The 25,729-nt window shown below is 42.6% G+C and overlaps 1 protein-coding gene across 3 annotated transcripts; it reads right to left on the reverse strand.

The window, feature by feature from the left end:
• RNF2 (ring finger protein 2) lies at window positions 1-24,284 on the reverse strand. Of its 3 annotated transcripts, none has more exons than XM_055815319.1 (7): window positions 24,163-24,284; window positions 7,505-7,593; window positions 6,968-7,128; window positions 5,618-5,833; window positions 4,512-4,784; window positions 3,209-3,380; window positions 1-2,231 (listed from the first exon to the last, which is right to left on the reverse strand). In XM_055815319.1, the coding sequence occupies exons 2-7, from the start codon at window positions 7,589-7,591 to the stop codon at window positions 2,130-2,132; spliced, it is 1,011 nt and encodes a 336-aa protein (XP_055671294.1). In that variant the 5' UTR covers window positions 7,592-7,593; window positions 24,163-24,284; the 3' UTR covers window positions 1-2,129. The 3 variants fall into 3 exon arrangements, with proteins under 3 accessions (XP_055671294.1, XP_055671293.1, XP_005232791.1); XM_055815318.1 differs by lacking the exon at window positions 24,163-24,284 and adding an exon at window positions 23,688-23,887; XM_005232734.4 differs by lacking the exon at window positions 24,163-24,284 and adding an exon at window positions 11,040-11,402.
• Between the last annotated feature and the right edge of the window lie 1,445 nt (window positions 24,285-25,729).

Raw genomic sequence — 25,729 nt, forward strand, 5'->3', positions numbered from 1 at the left:
TCACAGTGCAATCAATGGTTTAATCAAACAACTACATTATATATATATAATATTTAAAGAACATAAATATTCAGTAAATTCACTACAACATGAAAATAAAAGCTTCACATTCTCCCACGCTTTTTAAAGAACTGGGGACAAAGTGACAGACAGCTCCTAGACAGACTGCTCAGCTTCACAAACACCTCTCTTGCTTAAGGGACTGGACATTACCTTAGCTATCACAATGGGAAGGTATGCTGCAACTAATCTAGAAGTTTCCCCATAAATTTTAAAGCGTTTATAATCCCCCACCCCCCAGATTATACTTAGTGGACATGCACTACTAGTCTATACAATGCAACATTTCACCAGAAAGTCATGAATAACGCATGTCATTGAAAGCTGCCCCCTCGGCATTCTGGGGCCTGGAAACTGCCATTTCATGTCACACACAAAAAAAGTTTCCAGTAAAAGGAAATTATAAAAGTTACTCAAAGAAGCCTGTGCAGTTTTCACATTGGGATAAAGCTGATCTGAAACATCAGTTGGAATGGACACATTTTTACAAGTGCTAAGCTTGAAAGACAGAAGTGATGGAAGGGCATTTCCCTCCCCAGAGAATCCCCAAGCATCTGAATACTTACGTACCACATGCCAAAACCAGTCTTAACTACAGGCAAGACAAAGAAGGAGCACAACCGTACGGTTTAAAGTATATTCCCACCTATCATAGCAACTTTTCCTGCTAGCTTCAGGTGCAAATGGGTGAAGGCTTCATCAGCAAGTCTTACAGCAAAGGGAATCTCATGGTGGCGTCATTTCCCTTAGGACACAATGCCAATAGGTAAAGCAACCCCCAGTAAGTGACAGCAAGGTCCAGAGCAAGGGGAGAGGAATTTAACATGCAAATAAAAAGTAGCTACTGGACTTTTACACAACAGCCTACTGCCAAGTTTTTTAAAACTTGAACCTAAATTTAAGACACTAAACGGTAAACTTTGTCAAGTACTAAAATCATCTTCCAAAGTGCTAAGCCACATTTGTTAAAGCTATGGGGGGAAAAAAAAAAAAGAAAAAAGAAAAGAAACAAAACAGAAACCTAAAATCTTTGAGCAGCTTACAGTTGAAGTCCTCCCTACTCAAACTGAAGCCCAGGTAAGTTCACAGCTGGGGTAGCAGAAATTCCACAAAGCAAAGCATTTCAATGTTGCATTAAGTCTGTGTGCTGGAATTTTGGGGATTTGCTTTAAAAAAAAAAAAAAAAAAAAAAGTTTTCAGGACAGTTCTTTAGAGAACATTCCAATACATTCACAATGCAAATTTGTTATTCTAGGGAGCAGAGAACTTCCAAGAGATCATCTTCAATGAAGCCTGCGAGGACAGGGTAACACTGCAACAGGGCCAGACGGGAAACTGCAGAATGCATCAAGATTGGTGTGTTCGACACAGGGAGGAGTTACGGGGTTAGGTTGTTGGGAGTTTTCTCGACTGAAATATTTGTTAAAAAGCAAACCAATCTCATAAATCACCTTGCACTGAAGTGTTAAGCCCAGTAAACGGCAAGGTTTTAAAAGTGTCCGCTTTCTCACTACAGCTCTCTTCACAAGAAAATTATTAATACATCTTTTCTAGGGAATCGGATTACCTCTAGCTGCAAGACTATCAGAAATCAATTCTCTACCAATCTTTTATATGGACAGCCATTAGCAAATTACAACATTTAACACATTCCTTGGCATATGTTACTATTGAATAGACTTACTCAGCCATCCAATGCTCAATACTTCACAGAGGCTACTATAACTGTGTCAAATGTATTAGAAATCCAGATTTACCTGGACAAAATTAAGACATTCCAAACCGGAACACTCGTTCAGTTATCATGCATTAGGAACAAAAAAGCATGTCAAACACTGGAATGCACTGGAGAAGGTCATTTAGTCTCCTAGGGAAAAACCAAAAGCCCAAACCAAAGACTAAATTAAATACAACCCAGAATACTGTCTAATCATATTAATAAGTATACTGAGAGAGCCTGAAGGCATCATGTGTATTGTCCATGAAGATAATGGTGGTGCCTTCTTTTTAATATTAAAGAAGTCATAGCTATAAAAAGAGTTAGTCCCATCTCAGTTTTCCACCACAGCTTATTTATGTTCCTTTGTTGGTGCATAGTACAGTTCCATGGGTTTGTTCACTTTCCAGTACTTCTCACTGACCAGTTCCAAGGAAAATGACCCATTTAATACCTAGAAGAGAACACCAAAACAGAAATGAAGTAACCGATGGCTTGCACGGGTAGTGCTGTAGAAACAGACTATGTAAATCGGAGAAACGTGCTGAACTTGGAGAAGTCGCCAATAATGTGGCACAAGTTACTAGCTAGCCACTTGGCATCAAAACCCCACAACGCAAGCGATTCTGAACTGCTGATCTCACTAAAACAGCACCAAAACACACTACTGCAAAGTGAGTATTAGTTGCAAATAAAGTAAACTTCAGTTTTCCTCCTTCCGCTCTCTCTACAGAGGGAGTAGTAGTGTATTTACACCAAAAGCATCTCTGCTTCTAAGGGACAATCTGTAGTCGCGTTTGAAAGCTGTTTGAAACAGACTTTTACTGCAAAGCATTTGCCCGTCTCTTTAACCAGAAGACTTTTGTTCAGATAAACGCCCCAGCCAAGAGCAGGCTCAGAGTTCAATTTCACTGTGATACTGCCTTGCTGTTTTATCTGTGTATTCTGAAGTCAGCAACCAAGAGGAGGGATTCTTCCGTTAAGCTGATACACAGTAGAATACTGGAAGCCTACACAGACGTGGAGAAACGCCACCTAACAGTAGACGCCTCCTGGTGCTACAGCTATCTGCTTTTGAAACAAGAGCCTCAGATAAAGTAGTATTTTTCCTCTTCCATTTTAACTGTAAAACAATGGCATGAGTCAGCTAGTAGTTGCTGGCATCCCTGGATTTCCCCCCCGCCCCCCCCCCCAAGTAATTTATTTCCTTCCTTTTCTACTAACCAAACTTTTGCTGTATAAATTTTCCTAAAAAGCAATTGCTCTGCTTCTAAATAAATCATGGTGTTATGAATTCTACACCTAAAACATGGTGTTATGAATTGTACACCTAAGCCAACTCAGGAGAAGTCCAACTGAGTGGATTTTAATGGAACCTGTATCAAAGATGGCTGATGCTCAGTTTTACTCTCGGTTAAAAGTTCTGCTTACAGTGAACTGCCCATTGGCGGTAGCAATGTAAATGGTGTACTGCTTCTCACTGGCTGTGTCAAGGTTCATCTGGTTTGATTCTCCTTTGCTACGAAGCTCTTCCAAAGCCAGTCTCACAGCTAGGTACTTGGACAAGTGATCAACGGTGGCATTGCCTGAGGTCTTGATGTACCTGTGACAACAACCACAAAGATAATCAGACGTCTGAGTTGCAGGTATGGGAAAAAGACATGTGGAACACCCCCAGATATTAAGCATCAAGCGTGAAAAGGCCTTTGAAGACAGTTCACAAACAGTGTTAATTGCTTTCACCCAAGACACGCAAGCAACTTTGCAAACTATTGTTCCAAAGTGCCCATACATATTTTTGACACTTCTCCCACAGGCCTTCCTGCTCTTTGTAGAGAGCACAGCACTACACTGTCATCTGCTCAAATTCAAAAAACCTGTAACATGTTGCCAAGGGGTTTGAGAACTACTCATGACTGCTGAAATCTTCCAAGCACAGATACAGTCTGAAGTGCCTGGACAGAAAACCCTAAGGGGCAAGCTACGAACATGACACACTGCACCTCTGCTCCCCGTTACTTTTCCTTATTGCCTCACTAACCATTCTCACTTCAATTATTCATGCAAGAATTAAAGGCTGGCAAATGCTGCAGAGGCCTCTCCCAGAAGCTTAGCCTTCCTTTTGCCTTTCATAACCCCCCCCCCCCCCAGAACTCCCTTGCAATTCCAAACCAAAAAAGAAAAGCTGGCTGAAGCGTATAACGTATTTCTAAACACTACAGAGATGTCTCATTAGGAGAGAGCACCAGGAAGAGACCTGAGGAAACTCCTTGAGACTGCTCATTGCTGTAATCCAAAATCTGCAGTCTGTGCTTGGACTGGATCATGAAAAAAATGCCAGGAAAAGCTTCCAGCGTAGAAATCCCACTGACACAAAGCTCTGAAAACTGCTGACACTTACACAAGGTTTGCTTATTCCCAAAGAATCTTAGAAAAGGGACTGATATTATACCATCATCCTAGCACCTGCTGTGAACTGCAACACTACAAAACCCTTAAAAACATATCTTTATTGTGATCAAAGGCTTAAAACAGATTGTTACTGTATTTTGGGTAATACTTGAGCAGTACCATCTACTTGACTTGGAGCAGAAAGAGGGAAAGAGTGCATATGGTTAAACATGATGTGGTATGACTAAAGTAAATTGAATCTAAAAAGCCCCAAGAAGCGACAGAAAACAAAAGCACCAAAAAATAACAGCAGAATAGATGAAGAGGAATAGGAGACATTTACCTCGTCTGTGCACTGTCATCATTCTCCATGAGGGTTGGATGAGGCCTGAAAACTAATTCGATTTCACTAGCACCATCCATTACGGGGTCTATTGCCACAGTTGCGTTGTTATTGTCCAGTTCTAGCCCAGAATCATCCGATGTTTTGGTCCTCTTATTACTAGGCCCTGCTTCCTGATTGCTGTGTGTTGAGGCATTGCTACAGTGGGAACTGTCACCGTTATCTTCCGCTCCACTGCCATTCTCAATCTGTTGTTTCTTGCCCCTCTGTAACCTGGTCAGAAACAGGTACAAATAAACACTAATTGCACTCAGAGTTCACCCAACACAGGCCCACAGGCTCGTACAACTCCTCCCTCTCCCGGTCCCCACCAAGCCAGAAGTCAGGCATATGCACACACAAGCACTAAATGTTTCTTCAGAGATATTTAAAGTTTAAAAAAGACCATAATTAGTTCTTTCTTATGAAAATATACTCACAGACAAAACTATGGATTTTTTCCTATCCCTCAAACACCTTTTAAACATGTTGTAAGAAAATTTTTAACTTCATACAGTTATTTTTCAGGCAACTTCAGACCATTACGTTGATCTAAACATGAATCCACAGGTGATTAAAAATATAAATCACACCATGATTCAGCATGACATGAAGTTTGGGGCTTCTTTCCCAGATGGCTCTCTTAGGTTTAAATGCATCCCCTGGATTTCACTACTGTGTAAAAACCATATATATTCCAGCCTCGTGAATTAAGTCACAACTAAAACCTAAGCTCTGGTATTAAGTGCATTTATTTGCATGTAAAGGTAATACGCTTGTACAGGATTCACTCTATTACAGTTTATTTTTGAAGACGTGATAGCTATAATTTGGCAAAGCTAGGCTGAAATGTCTACGTCAGGCTGCCACAGAAGTGGCAGGGAGCAATACAAAGGTTTCTATTAGTAGAAAAAAGGTTAAAAATTATTTTGCCCAAGGTTACAAATTAGTTTGGCAGACTTCAGAGCAGAGGAATATCAAGCTATACAGGGAGTGAGGACAGACAGTGTATTTTTAGTGTTAAGGCAAACAAGGTTACCTGTGGACAAGTGACATGGATTACGTACCTGTTCATGGCCTGAATCTTTAATCCCTCCTCAATGCTGTGACTTAAAGCTTGCTGGTTATTGTGCTTGCTGATTCTTGCTAGCACTCTCTCCTGATGAGCTTCATATTCATCTCGGCTTGGATAAATTTTACTGATGAGAGCATCAAAATTTGGATCTGGTCTCAGTGATCGTTTTGAAACTAGTTTTTTACGACATGTGGGACATTCTTTGTTGCTGGACATGAACAAGAAGGAAGAAAACAATACTAACTCCCCTGCAATAACAAAAGCCTGCCCTAATGCTGCAATTCATAGTCAAAGTGCTCACTAAAACTTGATATTTACAGTAAATCTGGAATGGGGCGTCTATCTTTTGACAGATCAGGTAGTTACAGATATTTAAACAGAAACCCCAAACATGTGTCTAGTTTTTAGATATATGTATCTAAACTGTATTTAGACCAAAGAGTTCAAAAGTCCCACTCTGCAAACTGCTCCTTCCCTTAACCGTCTGGCTGGATTTTCACCAAGAAAAAAATGCATGTCTAGTGCAAATGATACTAAGGCATAGTCTTTCTAACACACAGAGAATAAAACAAAGATTAAGGAACTATTCTATAGTTCAAGTACTAACTACTGGGAAAACTAAAAAGCCTTGTCCTTCCTACCATTTTGTTCTCATTTAACTAAAACATCAGATTCACCCAATTTTTTTGCTGTAAGAGGAAGAGGCCTCCGTAGCTGAAACATAGATGTCTACTGCTGATAATTTTCTTGTTTCCCTCTAATGTATTCTTGCTAATTACTCATCAGAAGTTACACAGGCACAGCAAATTAAGTGTGACCTCTGACCACAGGTAATTGCCATTATCAGAAATAGATAACTGCAGAATTCTATAGCTTTTGGGAAATATGGACCTGTAACTGAAGAATACAAGAAAAAATTGTCCTTTAGCATAGGCTGTTTTGGTAGTGAAGCTTGAAAGCAGAACTACTGCTGAAGGGCCACACAATTTGACATTTATTATTAGGAAAAGGCAAGACTAATTTTTGTAAGTAATGTAGGTGGGGTTTTTTTGCTTTTACTGGATCTTAAAAAAAAAAAAAAAGAAAAGGAAAAAAAAAGAAAAAAGGTTTTCAACTCCTTGCAAGAAACAAAATTATGGGATGATTTTTCATGAGGAAAAAGCCAGATCTGGATCTGCCGCAGCTGGCTGAACACACAAGAGTGAAATACAGAAGATGTGCAGAAACTTGCAGTGCACAGGCAAGGAACTGCTCCCCATCAGTACCCAGGACTTCAAGAATTTTCTCAATCACATTTTCATCTCAAGTGAAACCCCTTTTCCCTGTAATAATATTTACATACCCACTCCTGAGGGCTGTAATGATGCAGTCAGCACAGAAGCGATGCAAACATTCTTTTGTCGTCATGGTGTTTTTTAACATATCCAAACAAATGGGACACATCAGTTCACTGTGCAGGCTCCTGGGCGACACCACTATTTCCAAGCCATCGGTGATTGCTTCCTAGTGTAAAACAACGTAAAAGTTCTTTAATGGAATTTAGTAACTTCCTCACAAAGATTGCATGTTGTACTATTCTTTTAAAGAGAAACATAGACAAAAGACAAACCCAGACACATATATAACCACGTAAAGCACACATACCCATACTGCTAAAGAAAGGGAAAAAGAGGCAAAGATGAAACTTTTTCTTTTAACATTATGGGAGAGGTTTTGGTTTGGAAAGACTTTTTTTTTTTCTTTTATATATTCTGTCATATAGAATAGGCATTTAACACTAGTCCTAAAGGAAAAAGAAAATCTTAAACATCAAGCTTCACATTCTACAGAGTATAAAAGAAAGCCCTGCCATAAAGGCCAGCTCTCAAGCACGTATTACCTGAGGTGTTCTTTGTAATTCGTACAAACTGAGCTCCCATGTTTTGCTTAAAGGTTGCGTCCCGTTTGTCTGCACGGCTTGAGACATGGCTGGGAAGAAAAAGAGAAACAAGTTGCAGAGTCCCATACATCTGGGGGCAGGAGCCAGCTCCGCTCCCAGGCAGGCTCCTCTGGCCAGCAGGGAGCCCCCAGGTCTACACAGACACAGCAGTCTCTGTGCCAACAAAGCAGAAGCACAGGGGGAACACTTGTTCATCCAAGTACCGGGCTCCACTGTATGCCATGCGGATAACTCCATGCCCAACACCCCTCCAGAAAAATTAAGGCAGTCAGTCAGCCATGAACACTTTGTGAAAATCAATTAAGGTTGTTAAACAAAAGTGACATAGAACTGAAGGCCATAAAACTTTGGCTGTGTGATGTGAAAGCTGCAAATGCCACCTGATGCGGAAAACATCCATAAAACATCCACTTACAAACGTGCATATGGGTCAAGTACAGTCTACTTCCTAACCAAGTGGAAGGTCCAAATTGTACACACACACAGAAAACCAGCTAAACACGTTCACTGGAAGCTCACTATAATGCCTTTCTTTTTCCTCCTGAAAATGCATCGCTAGGGGTTAGCACAAGTTAGAGAACGCTGGAAGATTATTGCTGGGTCATTTCAACCAAGAGGTTCAGTTTTTCTGAGTCCTGCTGGGCTTCAGCAGATGTACACCTGATTTGCAATGACTTGGGGGACAAAGTCAGAAGTTTTTAAGTTTCAGAAACCCAAATCATACACACATTACTAGGGGTTTCTCAATTTTCTTTTTTTTTTTTTAATCAGTAGTGGTAGACAGGCATTCCTGGAAATGGACAGAGCTAGAACTAACCGCATCAACAGACGACTGATACACTCCACAACCACTGCTGCAGAATTTGCTTACAGGCAAAGGCACACATCACCTTTTCATTAAAAAAACCACACACACACACAAAAAAAAAAACCAACACAGAGAAACCATCATGCTTTCCCATCCAAATTCTGGGATTATCATATGAGATGAGGCAAAATGACCACACATGGTCACCATTGATGTGAAAGAAAGTTGGGTCAAAACGATAGAAGAAAATGATGTTTCTGAACAGAAAATGTTTTCACACTGGGGAAGAAGGAGCAATCTTCCCCATCTCTCAAAAACTACCTGCGTTAAGAAGGAAAATGTATCCCAGACTGTGGGCTATGTTTAAAAAAATGAATGGAACCATCTAAGAGGCAAGATTGCAGTTGCAGACATTTCTACTAGGTGGGAAAAGCAGAAGCACTTTCTTCCTTTTTTATCACTTTCATTTTTTTAAATCTAGGTTTGTATTTCAGACCCTTGAAATCAGCAGCCAAATGCAGATCCTATTGTCATCTACCAGATACATTATAATCCAGTTTTTGATTCATCAAGCTCTACATGAAAGGGTCAACCTCTCTGGAGAACAAGGTTACTTTATAAGCTTTAATTAATTGTGGAGGGAAAAGCAAGAGAAGCAGTGCAGCAAAGATTATTATACCTACTTTCACCCAAGCACAGAAATTAGTTTTCTTACTTTACCAAAAAAGGTGGTGGTGGTGGTGGAAGCCTGACATGAAGTAGCCACGTCCACTATTACGTCTAATAAGTAATAAGCATCTGAAGAGGCATCAAAAGAAATAATTAGGAGATGACAGACTGTCAACTCCAATTTTTACTATATAAATATTGTGCCCTAAAAATACAGTTTACTTGTCACAAGAGACATGTTTCTCTGTGTGGATCAGGAAAGTAAGATGTCCAGTTAGGACCTCACCTCCCCACGAAGAGCGACGTGCCACCACAACCCTGCTGCAGGCTGCCAGCTCCCAGTCTGGCCAAGCATTGCACTGTCCTGTTAGAATTCCAGGTATTTCATTTAAATTATTCAGAGGTATGAATTTAATGATGGTGTTAAGTGACACATCTCAGCAGAGAAGCAATGTTGAGAAGCGTACTAGTGGCAAAGAAAGGAAATAGTATTTCTCTGTGTTCTAATCTCCCCTATCATTTAAGGTAATTCTGGGAAGTCAAGTCCCCCAGGGTGAGGACTTTTGTTATGCGTTGGTGCCACTGGGTTGTTCCAACAGAGACCCAACATTATTATTCTGTGTCTGCACTGGATACTACTCTTGAGTGCTTTTAAAGCTGACACATTTAACTATCATTTCAGCTACTGGAAGAAACTCACACAGCTGCTAATCATTCACACCCTTCCCCAAAAATCTGCTGAAGCATTCAGTCAGACTGCAGCAGATTAAGACAACTAAATCCCAGTAAATCCAGCCTCTCTTAAAAGAGAACCCTGCTCCCAACATGATGCAACTCCATCACAGTAAAGAGCCCATCAAAGCGGCCCCAGGTAAAGAGATCATCGCAAGCACAAGCAGTATCTTGCCCAAACTTGCACGCTTACACTTGCTGACACAGAACGGCAGCTCTCCAGATGCCAGACTGTCAGCAAACCTATTAATCTGGAGAACAAGTGTCTTAACACTATCATTTATTTTGCAACCTTCCCTACAGGCCTGAGGCTACACTGCAGAAGACAGGGTACAAGTGTCATGATAAATAATTGACCATCTTTATTTTTAATGGCTTCTAATCCAAGATGCTGAGTGCTTTATTCTCACCCTAAGGTCTGCAGTGATAGCAGTCTCAGATTTTAAGAGGAAAAATACTGGCCTTAAAGCTAGCGGAAAGCTGGAGCGATCCACAGAGTGCGCTTTATCACTAGCAAACACCTCCTCTGCCCCTGGTTTGTATGAAGTCAAAATCTGAGGAACGCTGGAAACATGGTCAATTCAAACCTTCTGAAACATATTAATACATATTCAACATTTCAGATCTTTTCCACTTTATAAACAAAGACAATGGGATCTCTTCATAGGTTACATGTGCCAGCATTAGGAGCAATGTGAAGTCAGATACCCCTGTGAGCCTTTCATCATTAAGTTTTTGCAAAAAACTTTAACATATCATGACTTTATACTTTCTATCATTTTTTTACCTTTATGCCTTGTTTATACCCTCTGGATATAAAAGGAAAGCAACCAGTCAAATGATGACAGGGCGGTATGAAGGGGAGAAGCCACATTCCTGTAGGCAGATCAAACATCTTTCTCCCAGAGCCACTAACAAGTACTAGTTGTTGTGAATTATGCTATAGCCAGAGGGCTACTCCTGTCAGCCATTAAAAAAAAAAAACCAAAAAGCCCCCTAACCAACAGGGACACCTGCAGTCCTTCAGACCAACTCGGTCCTCAAGCACAGTAAAACTCCAGCGCAAACTTTGTAATTACAGAGTGCGCACATCTGTCACTATCAAAGCAAGAGCCACCTGATATAACCAGAAGAACATATGACAAATCTGAGAACCAGAGATGTTATGAATCTTTTCAGGTTTGATTCCTTGTCATTCCCCAGTTCCAAAAAACATACAAAAAGAGGGAAACAAGCTAACATTTAGCATTTAGTCATAAAACTTACCTAGTTGCTTTGTGTCTTTTACAGAAGAAAACCAGAAGATTAAACAGGGAGATGGCTGAAGATTATCAGAACATGTAGAATTTTATTCCTTTGTACCCAGGATGTTTCTCAGTTCTCCACATTGCCAGAGCATCAAAACCAAAAGAAAACAAGATACACCTGTGCTGTTCTTAAAGCGCTTCGGAAACTTTTGATTGACTTTTAGAAAACCAAACTTTATCCCCAAGTTAAATAGCTCCCTAACTAGAGCTGTGAGATGAGTCTGCCAGCTTCAGTAAAGAGCATCGCATCACTTCATTTGAAAGCCTTGCTATTTAAGCCTGATTTCCTTGGAAAACAGGGCTTATGCAATCTTGTTCTTCGTGCTCATCCATCTGTAGACTATTTTCCAAAATAAATTTGAAGACAAATGGCTGGGGCCTAAAAACATTACAACAAAATAAGCCTTGTTCCTGGAGAACAGGCAGACAGTTATAGGAAAAAATCGCACTATGAAGGACTCCATCAGAAAAGGCCCCTCTCTGACCTCCTGCCTGCTTAGTGACCGGGGAATTTATGCTGGAGCATCCTTCCAGCATGCTTAGAGCAAAACTCCAGCAGAGCAACATCCACACTTGTCACACACCACATCCACTTTACAAGCTCTTATAACTGAAATACACTTATTTGCTCAAATGTAGCTGTGAGTCACAGTAGACTGGGTATTTGGGTATCCCATTCCTGAAACCATCCAGTAAAAATAAAATCCAACTGGCAGCAAATACACCTCGGAACAGTCAAGCGCTGCAGGCAGGCAGGCTGTACTGGCTACAAAGCAAAAGAGAAGCTCAGCAGCCGCATCACTGCTCCTGCGCTGCCCTACTTTACCCTTTCAGAGATCTACCACCCTTAGATTCACCAATGTATAATCACTCCTTAATCTTATTTCTCAAAATTTGTCATTTGTGAAAATTCAAGATTTCCTTAGCTCTAGCTTGGAACTTAACTTGATAGCGGTTCTGCTTTAACCAGGGAGCAGGGGACTTTCTACTGGACACCAGAGATCCCACACAACCGGAGTTATTCTCCAAAACGCTTTGCAGTGTCTATTGTAGCCCAGGCAATGGCTAAAGTGCAACTGCATGTGTGGTTGTGTCAGAATACCTTGAGATCACAGAAACGGTGGAATGGTACCAAGCAGCTGGAACAACTAACCCACAAACACAGCTCAGGTGTGGCCACAGCCATACCAGCTGCCTTTTAACTCGCACTCGCCTACTGATCTCCAATACTTTCATGAAAAAACACTTTAGAGGGAAAAAAATTGCACCAGGCTCTTTAAAAAAATAATACACACATTTCTACACAGTATTAAATCCTTAGAAAGTGATTTTTGTTCAAAGTTTTAAAGGTAAATATTTAGACTTAAAACAGTAAGAGAGTTAGGCTTCTATTTGGTATGCCAAGTTCAACAGCACCTTCAACCATTCCCATTTTTTTTTCCAAAGGATTAGTTCTTGTAAAAAGAGGTATCATAGTGCAGTTACTTGGAAGCTTAACAGGATTAGAGTTTTACGTTTTACTCTCTCTGATATTGTGACTAGCATTAAGGACAAATTGCGTATTTTGACAAAGTATTCAATTCAGTCATTCATTTCAATTTGTTCAGTTAAAGCACTCTGATATTTTTTTTTTCTGCTTTTACTTTCTGCCTAAGAGCTCAATTTGGGAAAAAAAACCCCAACCAACCAACAAACCCCATACAGTTCTGAATAGACAGACACTATTTGAAGGGATTAATCTTCACTGCAGTTCACTAGCAGCTCAGATTACAACTGGATGTTAAGCAATCTAGGACAACTAGTGCTAGGTTACAATCTAGTACTTTTAGTATTCACTCTTTTCTGAAGTTATTTTTTTCTTCCCTAGATGTCAAAATCCCTGGGAGACAGCCGAATCAGGTTCTGGCCTGGAGCTGATTTTGTTCCCAGCTCTGAAATTAACTGGTCGATGATCCTGAACAAGTATGTCACCGCGTTTGTCCATGCCTCCCCTTCCTCTCCTGCCTGTTGACTCGTATCGTCACCACTCCTCAAACAGCCTCTTTGCAAGTTTATATCGCGCTCACTACAATTACATACTGATCTCAAAAAGGGATAAACTTGAGAGAGGAATGTCTTGCTCAAGTGTTTTTAGTTCATTAGCTATCAGTCCTTGTCCTCCCAATATCAAGTTCAATGTCACAACATCCCTTACTGGGAAGATCTTCACTTCTTTCTATTTGCAAGTTGAATCCAATATTACGTTTGCCACGTGTACAATCGTCTTCTGACACAATCAGTCATGATTTATGCTAGCAACAAATTCAAGCTCATTGATTCACGTTCAGAGTTGCAATCAAAACACAGTGCCTCTGTAGTGCAGCTCATCTCCAACATGGAAGGCTCAAGTTGTCAGTCCTGAAGACATCTAAGAGATAAGATATGGTTTGGTATCCATCATTATCTCTCACAGTCATTAAAGCCCCATTTAAAATCTTTAGGAGCTTGTGCTGTAGACTCATACCATGAGCCAGACATAAAGCAACAAGTACATAACCTACCAAAACCAAAAATGAGAACCTATTTGTCATGGCAAAAGGCATATGGACAGAGTAAGCATTGATCAGTACAATTCACACGAGAAACTAATTCTCTACTGGAAGCATAAAGCTACAGCAAAACACTCACTAATAAAAAGTCTCTCCAGACAGGTTGTGGGATGTCCACGCTCGGAGACAGGCACACTCCACTGGATGTGGCCACGAACAACCTGATTTAATTGGCCCTGCTTTTACCAGGAAGTTGTATTAGATGATCTCTGGAGGTCTCTTCCAACCCCAGTGATTCTAATTATGGGTTTATCTCATGATCGGAAACATTTTTACTTAGTTTTGCTGTACAGAAAGTGAAACAGCCAAGAAAAGCCGATGGCAACTAACAGTAATCAACGAATAAACCACTGCCATAATAAAAAGCTGAAGAAACCTGATCTACTCCACACACCTTTTACAATCTATGTGGCTGACTATGACCACACAAACATCCTCCTTACCCCCAAAAGAAACATCAGAAGGGACTACAGTGACCACTAGCTTTATACAAAGTAGAATCCATTTGTTTGAACTGTGTGAAAACAGCAACAACGGAATTAGAACTTCAGATACCTAGTATGTTATAGAAAATACCCATCAGGTCTGCCTAAATTGGGAGTTTCTTCTGTAAACACATGATATAACCGCATATTTAAGAAAAAGAACATTTTCCTTCGATATCTTCTAAGAACTTGTGGAACCAGCAGTAAAATTCACAACTAGGTATTTTTGTATAAATTGGAAAATTAACAAATAAGGCCCAAAACACTACATGTTTTTTGAGAATACACTTTCTCTCTCCTGTACCCACATTTAAATAGACCAACAGCAAGCAAAAATGCTTTGGGTTTAGACGACCTACTGAAAAGTGGGTCTCTTGAGAGCTGAAGGGATCTGCCCAAATTTAACATTTGTAGCTGTTAGAATAGGGCTGTAACTGGTGACGGATTAGTCAATCTGCAAACTTATGAGGGTCAGATACAGATTACAAAATAAATGTTATCAAGGCAATAGTTTCAGTTACTATCACAGAACACCTAGAAGTACATTCATGGGCTAATTTCAAAATTATTACCAAACACTGTCAGTTAATGCTCTGCAGTACTGTCAGTGAACTCCTTTGTAAATGCCTACTACATTTAAATATGAGGGGTTAGCTCCACTTACACAAAGCCAGTGTTTAAAATACTTTTGTACACACTAACTAGAAGTCTATCATCTGCAAAGCACAATCAAAGCCAATTAAAAGACTATTAAAGACGCCAAATTAATAGAAGCTATGAAGCTGAAACTTCAAACAGCAATTACATGCTCCAGAAGTCAAATCTGATAACAGATAAAAAATATTCACACCATGCTTTCCACCCTTACAATATATCAGCTTGCAAACAAACATGTCCTTGGACTGTATTTGTGAGACAGAAACACTGAACTAAAGAAAAAACAAACAAACAAAAAAACAACAACAACAAAAAAAACCCAACAAACAAACAAGGAGCAAGAAACCTTGCTAGAGCTTCTTGTTACATGCTCCATGAAAGCACAAAATCAGCACCCGGCAGCTCCAGGAGCAACAGTGTTGCTGAGAAATAAGGATCAGACTCTTCGCAGGGCATCGCCCTCGGATCCTGAACTGGGCTTTGACTGTGCGTGTTTAAAACCACCCGCATCATTACAACCCTAATCACAACCTTCACTCCCCCCCCCCAGATCCTCACAAATGCCAGCACAGTCCTCCTCCAGCTTCTTCCCGAACGCCCCAAGGAAAGGCAGTGTCACCCTTCTGTCCCCCTGCAACCACCCAAAGCCTCCCAGGCGCTGCAGGAAGCCTCCGCTCCTCCATGTCCCTCCAAACCTACTGCAAAAGCAAAACTCATGCCAACCCAGACAGAAACCCATCTGCCTCCACCGCAGACTCAGCTGCTGCCCTTACACTTTTCCCTGGACAACTGCACAAGGGTACAAAGACCACATTTTCCACTGTGTGAAGAAGGCAGGCATTATAGCCATTAGCCATAGGCACTCATATAGTTAATCCTCTGTCTTTTTTCCCTAGATCTATTCTGAAGGGGTTCGGTATTTCATTCTTACAGAGCAAACCTGGAAACCTGGTTTTGAGCTAAAAAAATAAACAGAAACTAAATCTGAATAAAAATGTACGAAAATAAAGAATGGCTGGGACTAGCCTGAGGCTATGTTACTGTAAATAATAATGTGTATTAATGCAGGCCATATGACTGTGGTGCATGTTACGGTCGATGTTTAATGTGATTAAACAACCTAAAGCAGGTCTACCCTTTCACTACTTTAAGTCATTCCAATTTCAGTTACACTTGAAGGATAGCACCATGCACACTGAGAAATCAACACAATGTGATAACCATTCTGACAATCCCATTTTAACAATGTTTGCTTCTGGTTCTTTGCCATCCTATTTTCCTGCTTTATTTACAGAACCATAGAATAGTTTGGGTTGGAAGGGAAATTAAAGATCATCTAGCTCCAACACCCCTGCCATGGGCAGGGACAAAAGTAAATGAAGAGATTAACATTCATATGTTTTGATCTATTATATCAATATAGCCCCACTATGGCTGAGAAAACAATTTAACTATAATAAAACCAGAACTATTTGTACATACATGAATGCCAGATGTTCCCCACACTCAAGGTTGTGCCAAATTCTACATTTAAAATACAAATACAGCCTGTTCTGTATGAAAAAACAACATATTCTCCTTTTCTTAGTAGTATTGTGTCACCAGAATGCGTATTACAAGTTTCAAGTATGCATTTCTACAGGCTGCTTGGAAGCACATGATCTTTAAGACTGTTTGTCAGATTCTCTCATTTTCCACTTAAAACTGAATCTAGATTTCTAAAAGTGTGAAGCTTACTGAAATCCACTGTAAAGGTCACCCTAGAAAGATCAATATTTTTTCCTGTTATCCCATTACTTTCAATAACAAAGCTTTTCATCTGGAAGGGACGTGACTACATGAGAAGTTATTTGATGGCACTCAGCACTGGAAGTACATGAGAATTAGGGAAACTGCATTTATTCCCGAAGCAAATATTATAAAGCTCTGCATTTTCAGATGGTCAAACTGAAAAATCCATTTTTTGTCAGTCTATGAACAGCAGTTAGTAAAGAGAGACAACCTCATTTCTGCCCTAGAGCACTACCAGGTGTGGGGGGCGTGTAGGCTGCAAAATTAATTCAAGACCACAACCTCAAAAATGTCCCAAAGCAGCCAATAAAACTGAGGAATGCAAAGAAATCTGAGGCATCGTCGCAGTTCAACTGCCTCAACAGTCGGTAACGCTACAGACACTTTCCCAACATGACTGTCCCTCTCAATCACACTGGTTCTGAGTTTTTCATTTTCCTGACAACTAGTCCCGAACTCCCCATTTTCCTACAACCTGCCCCATAAGCTTAACGGCATTTCTCTTCAACACACACAAAAACCCCAACCCTCTCTCGAACATGAAGTAACGACACCTAATGCTGTGACTATCAAACATCCAGTAGGCTACCAGACAGATGACATCCGACAGAGGGGAAAGAAAGTAACACTGGCATTTCTGAAACCCACTAGCTTTTGCTAGCACATGGTCTTTTACAGTTTCTTCACTGTATTTATTTTCCTCAAGAAGAAAGCTTTTGCCTGGTGCCTTAAGACATAGGATCTTTTTATGCGGTTAATTGCCATTCACAATTTACTGGACCTGAAATGAATTGATCCAGGGAGTATGGCAGCATTTCCAATCTGGCCGTCAAGCTGCTCATCCTGGCCTTTAGAAACCTTTGTGCTGTGGCCTCATGCAAACCATCTGCTATACATATGTACATCTATGGAACAATTTAATGAATCTAATGTTAATACAAGTGACCGAAGAGGGAAAATCCTCCCATTTTAGAAGTTAAGAGCATTAAGGAATTGAAAAAAAATCCTACCAAATTAAACTTCTGATCATACTCAAGTGTGTTTAATCACAGTGTTAAGAACAGTCATGTATTGGATGTAACAATAGTAATTGATTTTAAATTGGTGCTTCTCTGTATATTTATAGCAGTGAAGTGTAACAGCATATCAGCACTATATGTTCAAGTACATTGCTCTTACGTAGTTGATGCTCAAATCTGAGTTTATTCTATACAAGTTCTATATTCCATGCCATGAGCATCAATAGCCTTTTCACACTGCCTCCTGGATCGCTCCATTACTGTCAATAATCTCAGTCCTTAGCGTTCAACATCTTATTTACGGTTTTGTATCATACCCTCCTGGGCATCTCTTCAGCTACAAAAACTGGAATACATAAAATTATCATACTGTTGCCAAAGAACTCCCTCTATATCATGTTAGCTACCTCCAGGTAGTCCGGAATTCATCCACCTCCCTCTAGCTGTCATACCTACAAATGCTCAAACTCATCACATTTCAAAACCAGGCTATTTATAAATCAAAAAGCTTAGGTTGCGGGGTTTTTTTTAATCTCAGAGGGATTAAGTAGAAAACTCTTCAGTTTTTGGTAACACCAAAAAAAAAAAAAGCAAACATTGCCCATTGTTCTAATGCAACAGGTAGTAAGATTATTTTAATTATTAAAGCTAAAAAATCCTGGTACTTACCCTTTCACACCATCTATACCTCGTGAAAAGTGAGTGCTAAAATACGATAAAACATTAATGCCTTCTGCCAGCAGCCAAAACGAATCTGTTACAGGAACAGTACCTTTTCACTCTTGATGTGGGTCAATAGATCAGGCAAGCACTTGACCTCAAACGTGCCGAAGACCTGCACCAACAACTCACATGAAAAGGAAAACAGCTATCACCAAGCCATAATTTAGCCCTGTGAAGTAACAATATTAAGCAGAACTCTGACACTCTGACAGAGTGAGCACAATTGCTATTTTCTCTGTTAGTTGTTAAATTTTATGCAGTGTTTCTCGTTTTATGAAGCATGCTACTTATACTGTGTGTATAAGTGAGTTTTAAAAAATGAAGTTCTTAAGCTCTTTCAACCTTAGATTTCAGAATTAATAACCAACTGTGAAGGAGAAAAGCAAAAATGCCTTTCTAAAACCCTGCCTAAAATTCATTTCAGTGCTGTATCAGATCAGAGCAGGAAGGATAAAGGATTAAAAACTTTTGGGAGCAAACAAAAGTAAACCTTCAAACACCAGAAAAGTTGAATCTGTCACAGCAACTAAATACATACAAACAGGCCAGGAATGATACACGTTGCCTTAGGATATTCTTAATCAAACAATTTTTTTTTTTTTCCTTTTTAAAATTCATTCTCTAGTAGCATGTTTATAGTGCACTGGACCTCACAGTACGCAGTAAAAGACTGCATTTACACGGGTGTGACTGTATCAAAACACCATGTACCCTGCTATTGTGCAGCGCACCCCCTCCCCACAGAATTATGCTTGGGAACCAGTGCTTTTGTTTCTACAGTACTTTCTTACCCTCACAGCACTTCTGGCACATTTTTCGAGGCTAGCCAATTCCTTGCCCTCTCCCTGAAGTAACAGCTGCTGAAAGCAAGAATTGACCACTCCAATCAACAAGCTTAAGTTTGATCACTTCAGTAACCCTGTTGTTAACCTTTCAGTTTGCCATACATTTTAATAGAAATCCTATGAAAGTACTTGCACTACAATTCAAATTATCTTTCCCATGCCCACAAATGCCATTAACAGTTCAGCAGCAAAGGTTAGGTCTCTGGAAGACAGGTCTTCTACTTTTAGTTTTTACACTGCAAACGTGGAGAAACGCAGTCCTTGACTGGTGACTGCTGGCAGAAATCACTTCTACAGCTACAGTTACACCAAGGGAAAAACCAAACCAAACTGAAAAAAAAACCCAAAAAACAACAACCCACAGCTGTTTTTTGCCTGACAGCTCAACCTACTTTTGGTGGTGATAATGAAACACACTGATTCAATTTCACCTTCAGGACTTTGCAGTTTTAATACAACACAGTGCTCACTCAGATCAAAAACAACAAAACCAAACTCCTGCCAGAGGTAAGTGTAGTCAAGGCTTCCAGGTTCCCTCCTGGCAGCTGTGGTGTTAGGCACCACCAACATCAAAAACCTGTACTTTGACTGCAAACACGAAGATTACCACGATGTTAACAAACAGGAGCTACAGAACGGATACATTACTTCCATATTTAATCTGTTAGAATACTCTTCAGGGCTGCACCTCCTGCTCCCTGCCCTGCGGTGGCTCTTCCCACCCACAGATGCCCCTCCTGAGCCCAGCTTGCCAAGACAGTCTAAAACTGAAGGCACATAGAAATGATCACAATAGACCCTGAACCGCAATGCTTGAGGAGCCAGCACAGATCTGCTTTCACTTCCATCGGGAACCCAACGTGTGTTTGTTATTTTGCATTCCACCAGCAGAAAACATAAAAGCCTGCTCATCAGCTTCTTGGACTACTGCTTTGGCTGCTTTGTTACAGTGCTACAGGATCCAAGATGCTCCTAAACAAATTTTAGGAAACATTGTAGAAGCTCAAGCCAAATATACTGCAATTCGGGTATACTGCTCTCCTCGGGCTACTGGGATCACGTCAAATGAGCCACTTCATTATCCTTCTCTTCAGCATACAACATACTTACTATCCATCACATTTATTAATATAAATGGCAGTAAGCAGTAATATTTTCATGAGTTTATATTGTGGGAGAAATTCTGAGAACGTCAGATCAAGATGTATGTTTGGTTTTCAGTTTTTCCAGAGGTATGTTAAATAGTCACAAAAATTTCTCACCTAGTTATCACCGTGAAGCTAGCTAGCCACAACCAATAGTGATGTCATTTTTTATTCTCTTAATGAGAACAAAAGATGGCTTGGTTATTAATAAACAGAAAATAAACTCCCCCGCAACACCTGTAGAGACAAAAAGAAAGACTCAAGTCATCTTATGTATGATTGACTTAATAGCTATTATGTCCTGGTTTCAGGACATAAACATATAGAAACAAAATTGTTAATTTGGCAGCCAGACAGCTTTCATCTAAAGCTGGGTGACAGCTAAGAATAAATTGTGTTTTAAGAACTCTCTCAAATAAAACTGTACATTTTGTAAACAGTACTACAGGAGCAGTACTTACACAGTTTAAACCCAGTAATCATACAAAATTGTTTAACGTTATCCCCGAGTAGTGAAGAGTAAAGAATGGATTAGGTTTTTAATTAGTTAGCTGAATACTACTGCTAACTCCCAGCTGTTTGCAAGAAAGCTCCACATCCAGAAGCGGGGAGCGGGCAGACAGGGATAATTCCTAAAATATTTCTCCACTGCAACAAGTCTAAACAGCTCCATAATACTGAACGCTGCTCATTCCTCAGAAAATTAAGAATTTAAGGTCAGCTTCAAAGGCCAGTTATTTTCATCAACAAGCAGAACCAAGCTGGGGCTCAACAACATCCCTTCTCCAATCTCTCTCCTTCCTGCATCATTAATAAACTGATCTCCTCAGTAAAAAATAGGTAAAGGGTATTTAGGCAAAAAAAAAAAAAAGAAGTGGAAGGAATCCCTTTACTCTGATACTTCATACATGTTCTTTGAACTGGTGCTTCATTAAGAGCAGACCCAGTGCTCCTTTTAAAAAAAATACAACTGAGCAGTTGCAAACTTACATCTCATTTTTTGAAACTCCTTTTTCCCCCACCTTCCCCTTGCCCCTGCATTGCATTCTTTTTGTCAAGCAAGGGAAAGAGAAACATTCAAAGCTGAAGAAATTCACAATCCCAACATCTATTTCCCATATAAGACTGATGCCTTTCCTATAAGCACCAATCATATTTCTATTTAACAATAACACAGCCCTGAAAATGTCAGAATTCTGCTCTCATCAACCAAGATGCCCAACCAAGTCTTTATACTCAACATACATCGTTCTTAAAACACAGCGTCATTGATAAAGGGAGACCCATGCAATTTATTTCACTAGCGCTCGTGTACTATTTCAACTAAGACACGACAGGCAGTGCTTTTCTTGGCAGCTACAGCAGGGCTGGTGCTTCAAAGCTTGGAAGCAAAAGGTCAAAATTTTAGCCACTGAAGAAGTTAAACTCCTCCAATGCAAAATCTGTGTCTCGCTATTATTATGAAGTTGAATGCAGAAATGAGGTATTTATTAAAACACTGTAAATACAATTCACAGGGTCAATGAGGTCTAAAGATGTTTTAAACTTGTCATCACTGAAGTGTATTGTAACGGTGCCAGATCCAGCCACAAAGCTTGCTGCCTGACACTGCAGCTCATGCTAACATCTGTCCAGTGAAAATTCCTCCCATCTCCAAACTGACAAAGCTAATCCTTCAAACAAGTGTATCTTTTAATGCAAAACACGCTGCTTATCGATATCCACTACTTTCAAAGTGAGCGCCCCTGTCTTAGCTGACAAGTTGAATGCCAGCTCTGAGCTTGACATGATGTATTAAAAAGTCAAATTATCTCATTACAGAAGTTTTTAATGAAAACACAGATGAATACAAATGAGAGAACCTCTGCAGGGAACTCCTATGACAAATTGAGTCTTTGTCACTGAATGAATGGCATATTTGATTAAAGAATTTTCCCCAAGCAAAAATAATTACCCCCACACACCAGTCACATTTTTTTTTTCAAATGCAAGCAGTTTCCTTTAATCCTTAAAAGCCTGTGTGCAATGCATAGTTATTACAGAGAGCTACAAGCACTTCCAAACAGGACTGGATTACAATTTATCATATCACTAGCTGTCCTCTGGATTTCTATGGATTTAGGCACTTGATCCAATTATTTTTCCATAGAAGATGGTCTGACAAACAAACAGCTTAACAAAAATCCCAAGAAGCAGAATGTTGCTCAGTGTTCATTTCATATACAGAATATGCCATGGGGCGGGTCCCAGGAAGTCAAAGGATTTTGAAGAGCTAGCTACCACAGAGTATAAAAGTTGGCAAGAAACAGGTGCTAAATTCACATCAGAAGGAGTGAGAGCGAGTGTGAAGGGATGAGACACATCGACAGCTCCCGACACAGTGTTTTTCTCCACCTGATGCCCTGCTGGAAGCGATGACATTTTCACAAGAGCAGCCAGGTCGTTCCCAGTACCAGTTTACCAGCATCACGCCTTGCGAACACTGTTCAGCACAGTGATGCACACGGGCTTTAAGAGAAACAAAAGACTGGGAACGCAGAGCAATAAATCACACCAAATACTGTATTTTAGTCAGCGGCAATTTACAGAAACGAGAATAACGGCTCGTGATTCTCTTCTGCGGCTCTCCCTTCCCAAGCAAGGCACTGGGCAATGCCTCGCTCCCCGGGCTGGTGTTAGCTATGCGGCTGTGACAGGCAGCTGTGCGTGGTACCTCTCCCTGCAGCTTCCAGCGCGTGCATGTGCACATACTGCCCCCCCCCCCCCCCCCATATATATATCTATATATACACAGATATATTCCCGCACCGCCGGGTCTGGCGGCCACACGCCGGCCCCCGGGAAGGGCTGAGGCTTGCGGGGCTCCCCGCGGCCCTGCGGCACCGCCGAAGGCGCCGGGTTGGGGGGCACCAGAAGGGGTCGGAGCTCGTCCCAGGGCCCCGCCGCAGCCCCCCAGCCCCCTGCATGCGGGGCCGGCAGGCGGGGGGCGAGCGGCCCCGGCCCGGACCCGCCGGGGGGCTCCGGGCGAGCGGAGCCGCCACACGCCGGGGCGGGCAGCGCACCCACCTGCGCGGCCACTGCCCGGGCGGCGGAGCCCGACGGCGCCTGCTCCCGGGCAGCCCCCCAAACCCGGGGGGCAGCCCGCTGCGGGACACCCCCGCCCCGCCATAACAACCACCTCACGGAGGCGCAGCCCCTCCTCCGCCTCCCCCGCGCCGGGGTCGGGCACCGCTGCCGGCACCAGACACCCCTCCGGGGCAGCCTGCCGCAGCCGGCGGCTCCGCACCCTCCCCTGTCCCGCTAGGGGGACAGACCCAGCGGCAGCGCCCGCGACCGCCCCGGCCCCGCGCTCACCGCCCGCCGGGCTCCCGCCTCAGGCCGCCGCGCCGGGCTACGCCGCTGCCTCCCGCCGCCCTCTCTTGCCGGCGGTGCAGCCGCAGCCCCAGCAGCACAATATGGCGAGCGGCAGGCTCCGCAATGGAGCTCGGGAAATAGAGGGGAGTTACATATTCATGGCCGGGGCTGGGCAGGGGGAGCGCGGATGGGGCTACCGAGACCGGGCCGCCCAGCGCCCTCCTCCCGCTCCCTCCCCGCCGGGGCGCGGCGGCGGCTGGGGGCCGCTCGCTCCTGTCCCCGCCTCCCCGCACCGCCGCCGCGGCCCCCTGCTCCCCGCAGCCCGGCAGCGCCCGGCCCGCGCTCCCGCTCCCCTTCCTCGGCGCCGGCGCCGGGCGATGCGGCACCGAGCCCGGCGGGGCTGCCCGCCGCCGCCCTCCCCACTCAGCCCGCGATCCCTCTCCGTTCACGGCCCGCGCCGGGGCTAAGCCCTCACCCCTGCCCCGAGCCGGCGCCGCGGGCCCGGAGCGGCTCCAGCCGCCCGCGGTGTCGCCGGCGGGGAGGGGTGCGCGCCCTGAGGTAAAGCCGCGGTGGCGATCGCTGCGATCTCATGTTTTCCACGGCGGCGCCGCCGAGGCGGGGACGGGGGCCGCGGCGCTGAGCCTGCCGCAGCCCCCCTGCCCGCCCGGGAGCCGGCGGTGCGGCTACCGCCGTGAGGAGCGGGGCGGCGGGATGGCGGGGGCCGTGCCCCTGCCTGGAGTCCGGAGTGACCCCAGCAGCCGCTGCCGGCCCGTCGCCAGCTGAAGCGATGGGCTGAGGTTCTGTCTTCCCGCCAGAGCGGGGCCACCAGCCCCGGGGCCCAGCGGGCCAAGCGCGTGGCCTGTGGCTGGCCTTTGCCGGGCCCGTGTCCCCGAAGGTGGCCGCGGAGCTGCGGGGCGCCTGCTGGCCTTGCTCCGGCCGCCTTTCCGAAGAGAGGGCCACGCGTGCCGCCCGTGGCCCAGTGGCGAGGCCGGACCCCCGGGCAGGGTTGGACCCTCAGCGCGGCACCAGGCCCGACTAACGGCGTCCCACTGTCCTCACGCTCCTCAAACAGGCGTCGGGAACCGGAGTGGGATGCGGTGTGCTTGTATGTAAGATACAAAAACGCACTTCACGTGTTTTCAAGTGTCTCCAGTCCACTCTACGCTCGTAATGCAACATAACAATTTGTCAGATGGTGTTGATGAGCTTTGGGTCTTCAGCGGTGCCTTTACTGGTCTTGTCATTAACTGTTTTATAGCAAAAACATAGCAGTGCTCTTGGTGTAATTAAATCTGGTGCAAGTAAAAAGTGAACAGAGCACCTTGTGAAGCGTAAATTTGAATTAATACTTAAGTCTTTATGATGCAGCAACATCATTTAAGATTATTCAAGATAGAGTATTTAAAGCAAGTCAATATGGACTGTTTTACGTATTCCTAGAGTTTTACAGTTAATATTCTCATAATTGGAATATTAACAAACTCATGCTTTGGGACTTTTTCCCTCTTTGCAAAACTTGACGTATTTTTAAGAAATTCTAGCCCGTGACAGTTTATTCCTGGTTGTACATGACTATTTTTATGTGGTAGCTTTCACTCCCCCATATTCCTTGTGACCTACACCGCAGCCTATATAATTAAATCCTCACAAGAGCTTGATAGAGTAGTCAGCAATAACATCTCTGTTCTCTAAGTGTGATCAAATGTCTCAGCTAAATCTCAGAGGGAGTCAAGTGGGGACAGGATTTAACAGTCCTTTTTTGTTCTTGATTAGGTTTTTTAAAAGAATTATTTTTCTTAAGTGGGTTGTGTTGAGCTCTTTAAATGTTAAAGTTCAAAGCTGGTACAGAACAGAAAAAGAGATTCTGATAAGTTCCTCTCTTTAGAATGACGCTAGTCAGAATTTATGACTGAAATTTTCCCAATGTTTCAGCTGTTCATCAGTGCTGAGGAAAGGAAGATGTCGTCTGTCAAGCTATTGCTGTACCAGAAAGTGTGCTTTGGTGAAAATTGCTTCACTTCAATTGTCTGCAGTGCTGCAGT

The sequence above is a fragment of the Falco peregrinus genome, chromosome 10, assembly GCF_023634155.1.
Source record: "Falco peregrinus isolate bFalPer1 chromosome 10, bFalPer1.pri, whole genome shotgun sequence".
NCBI classification, from domain to species: Eukaryota; Metazoa; Chordata; class Aves; order Falconiformes; family Falconidae; genus Falco; species Falco peregrinus.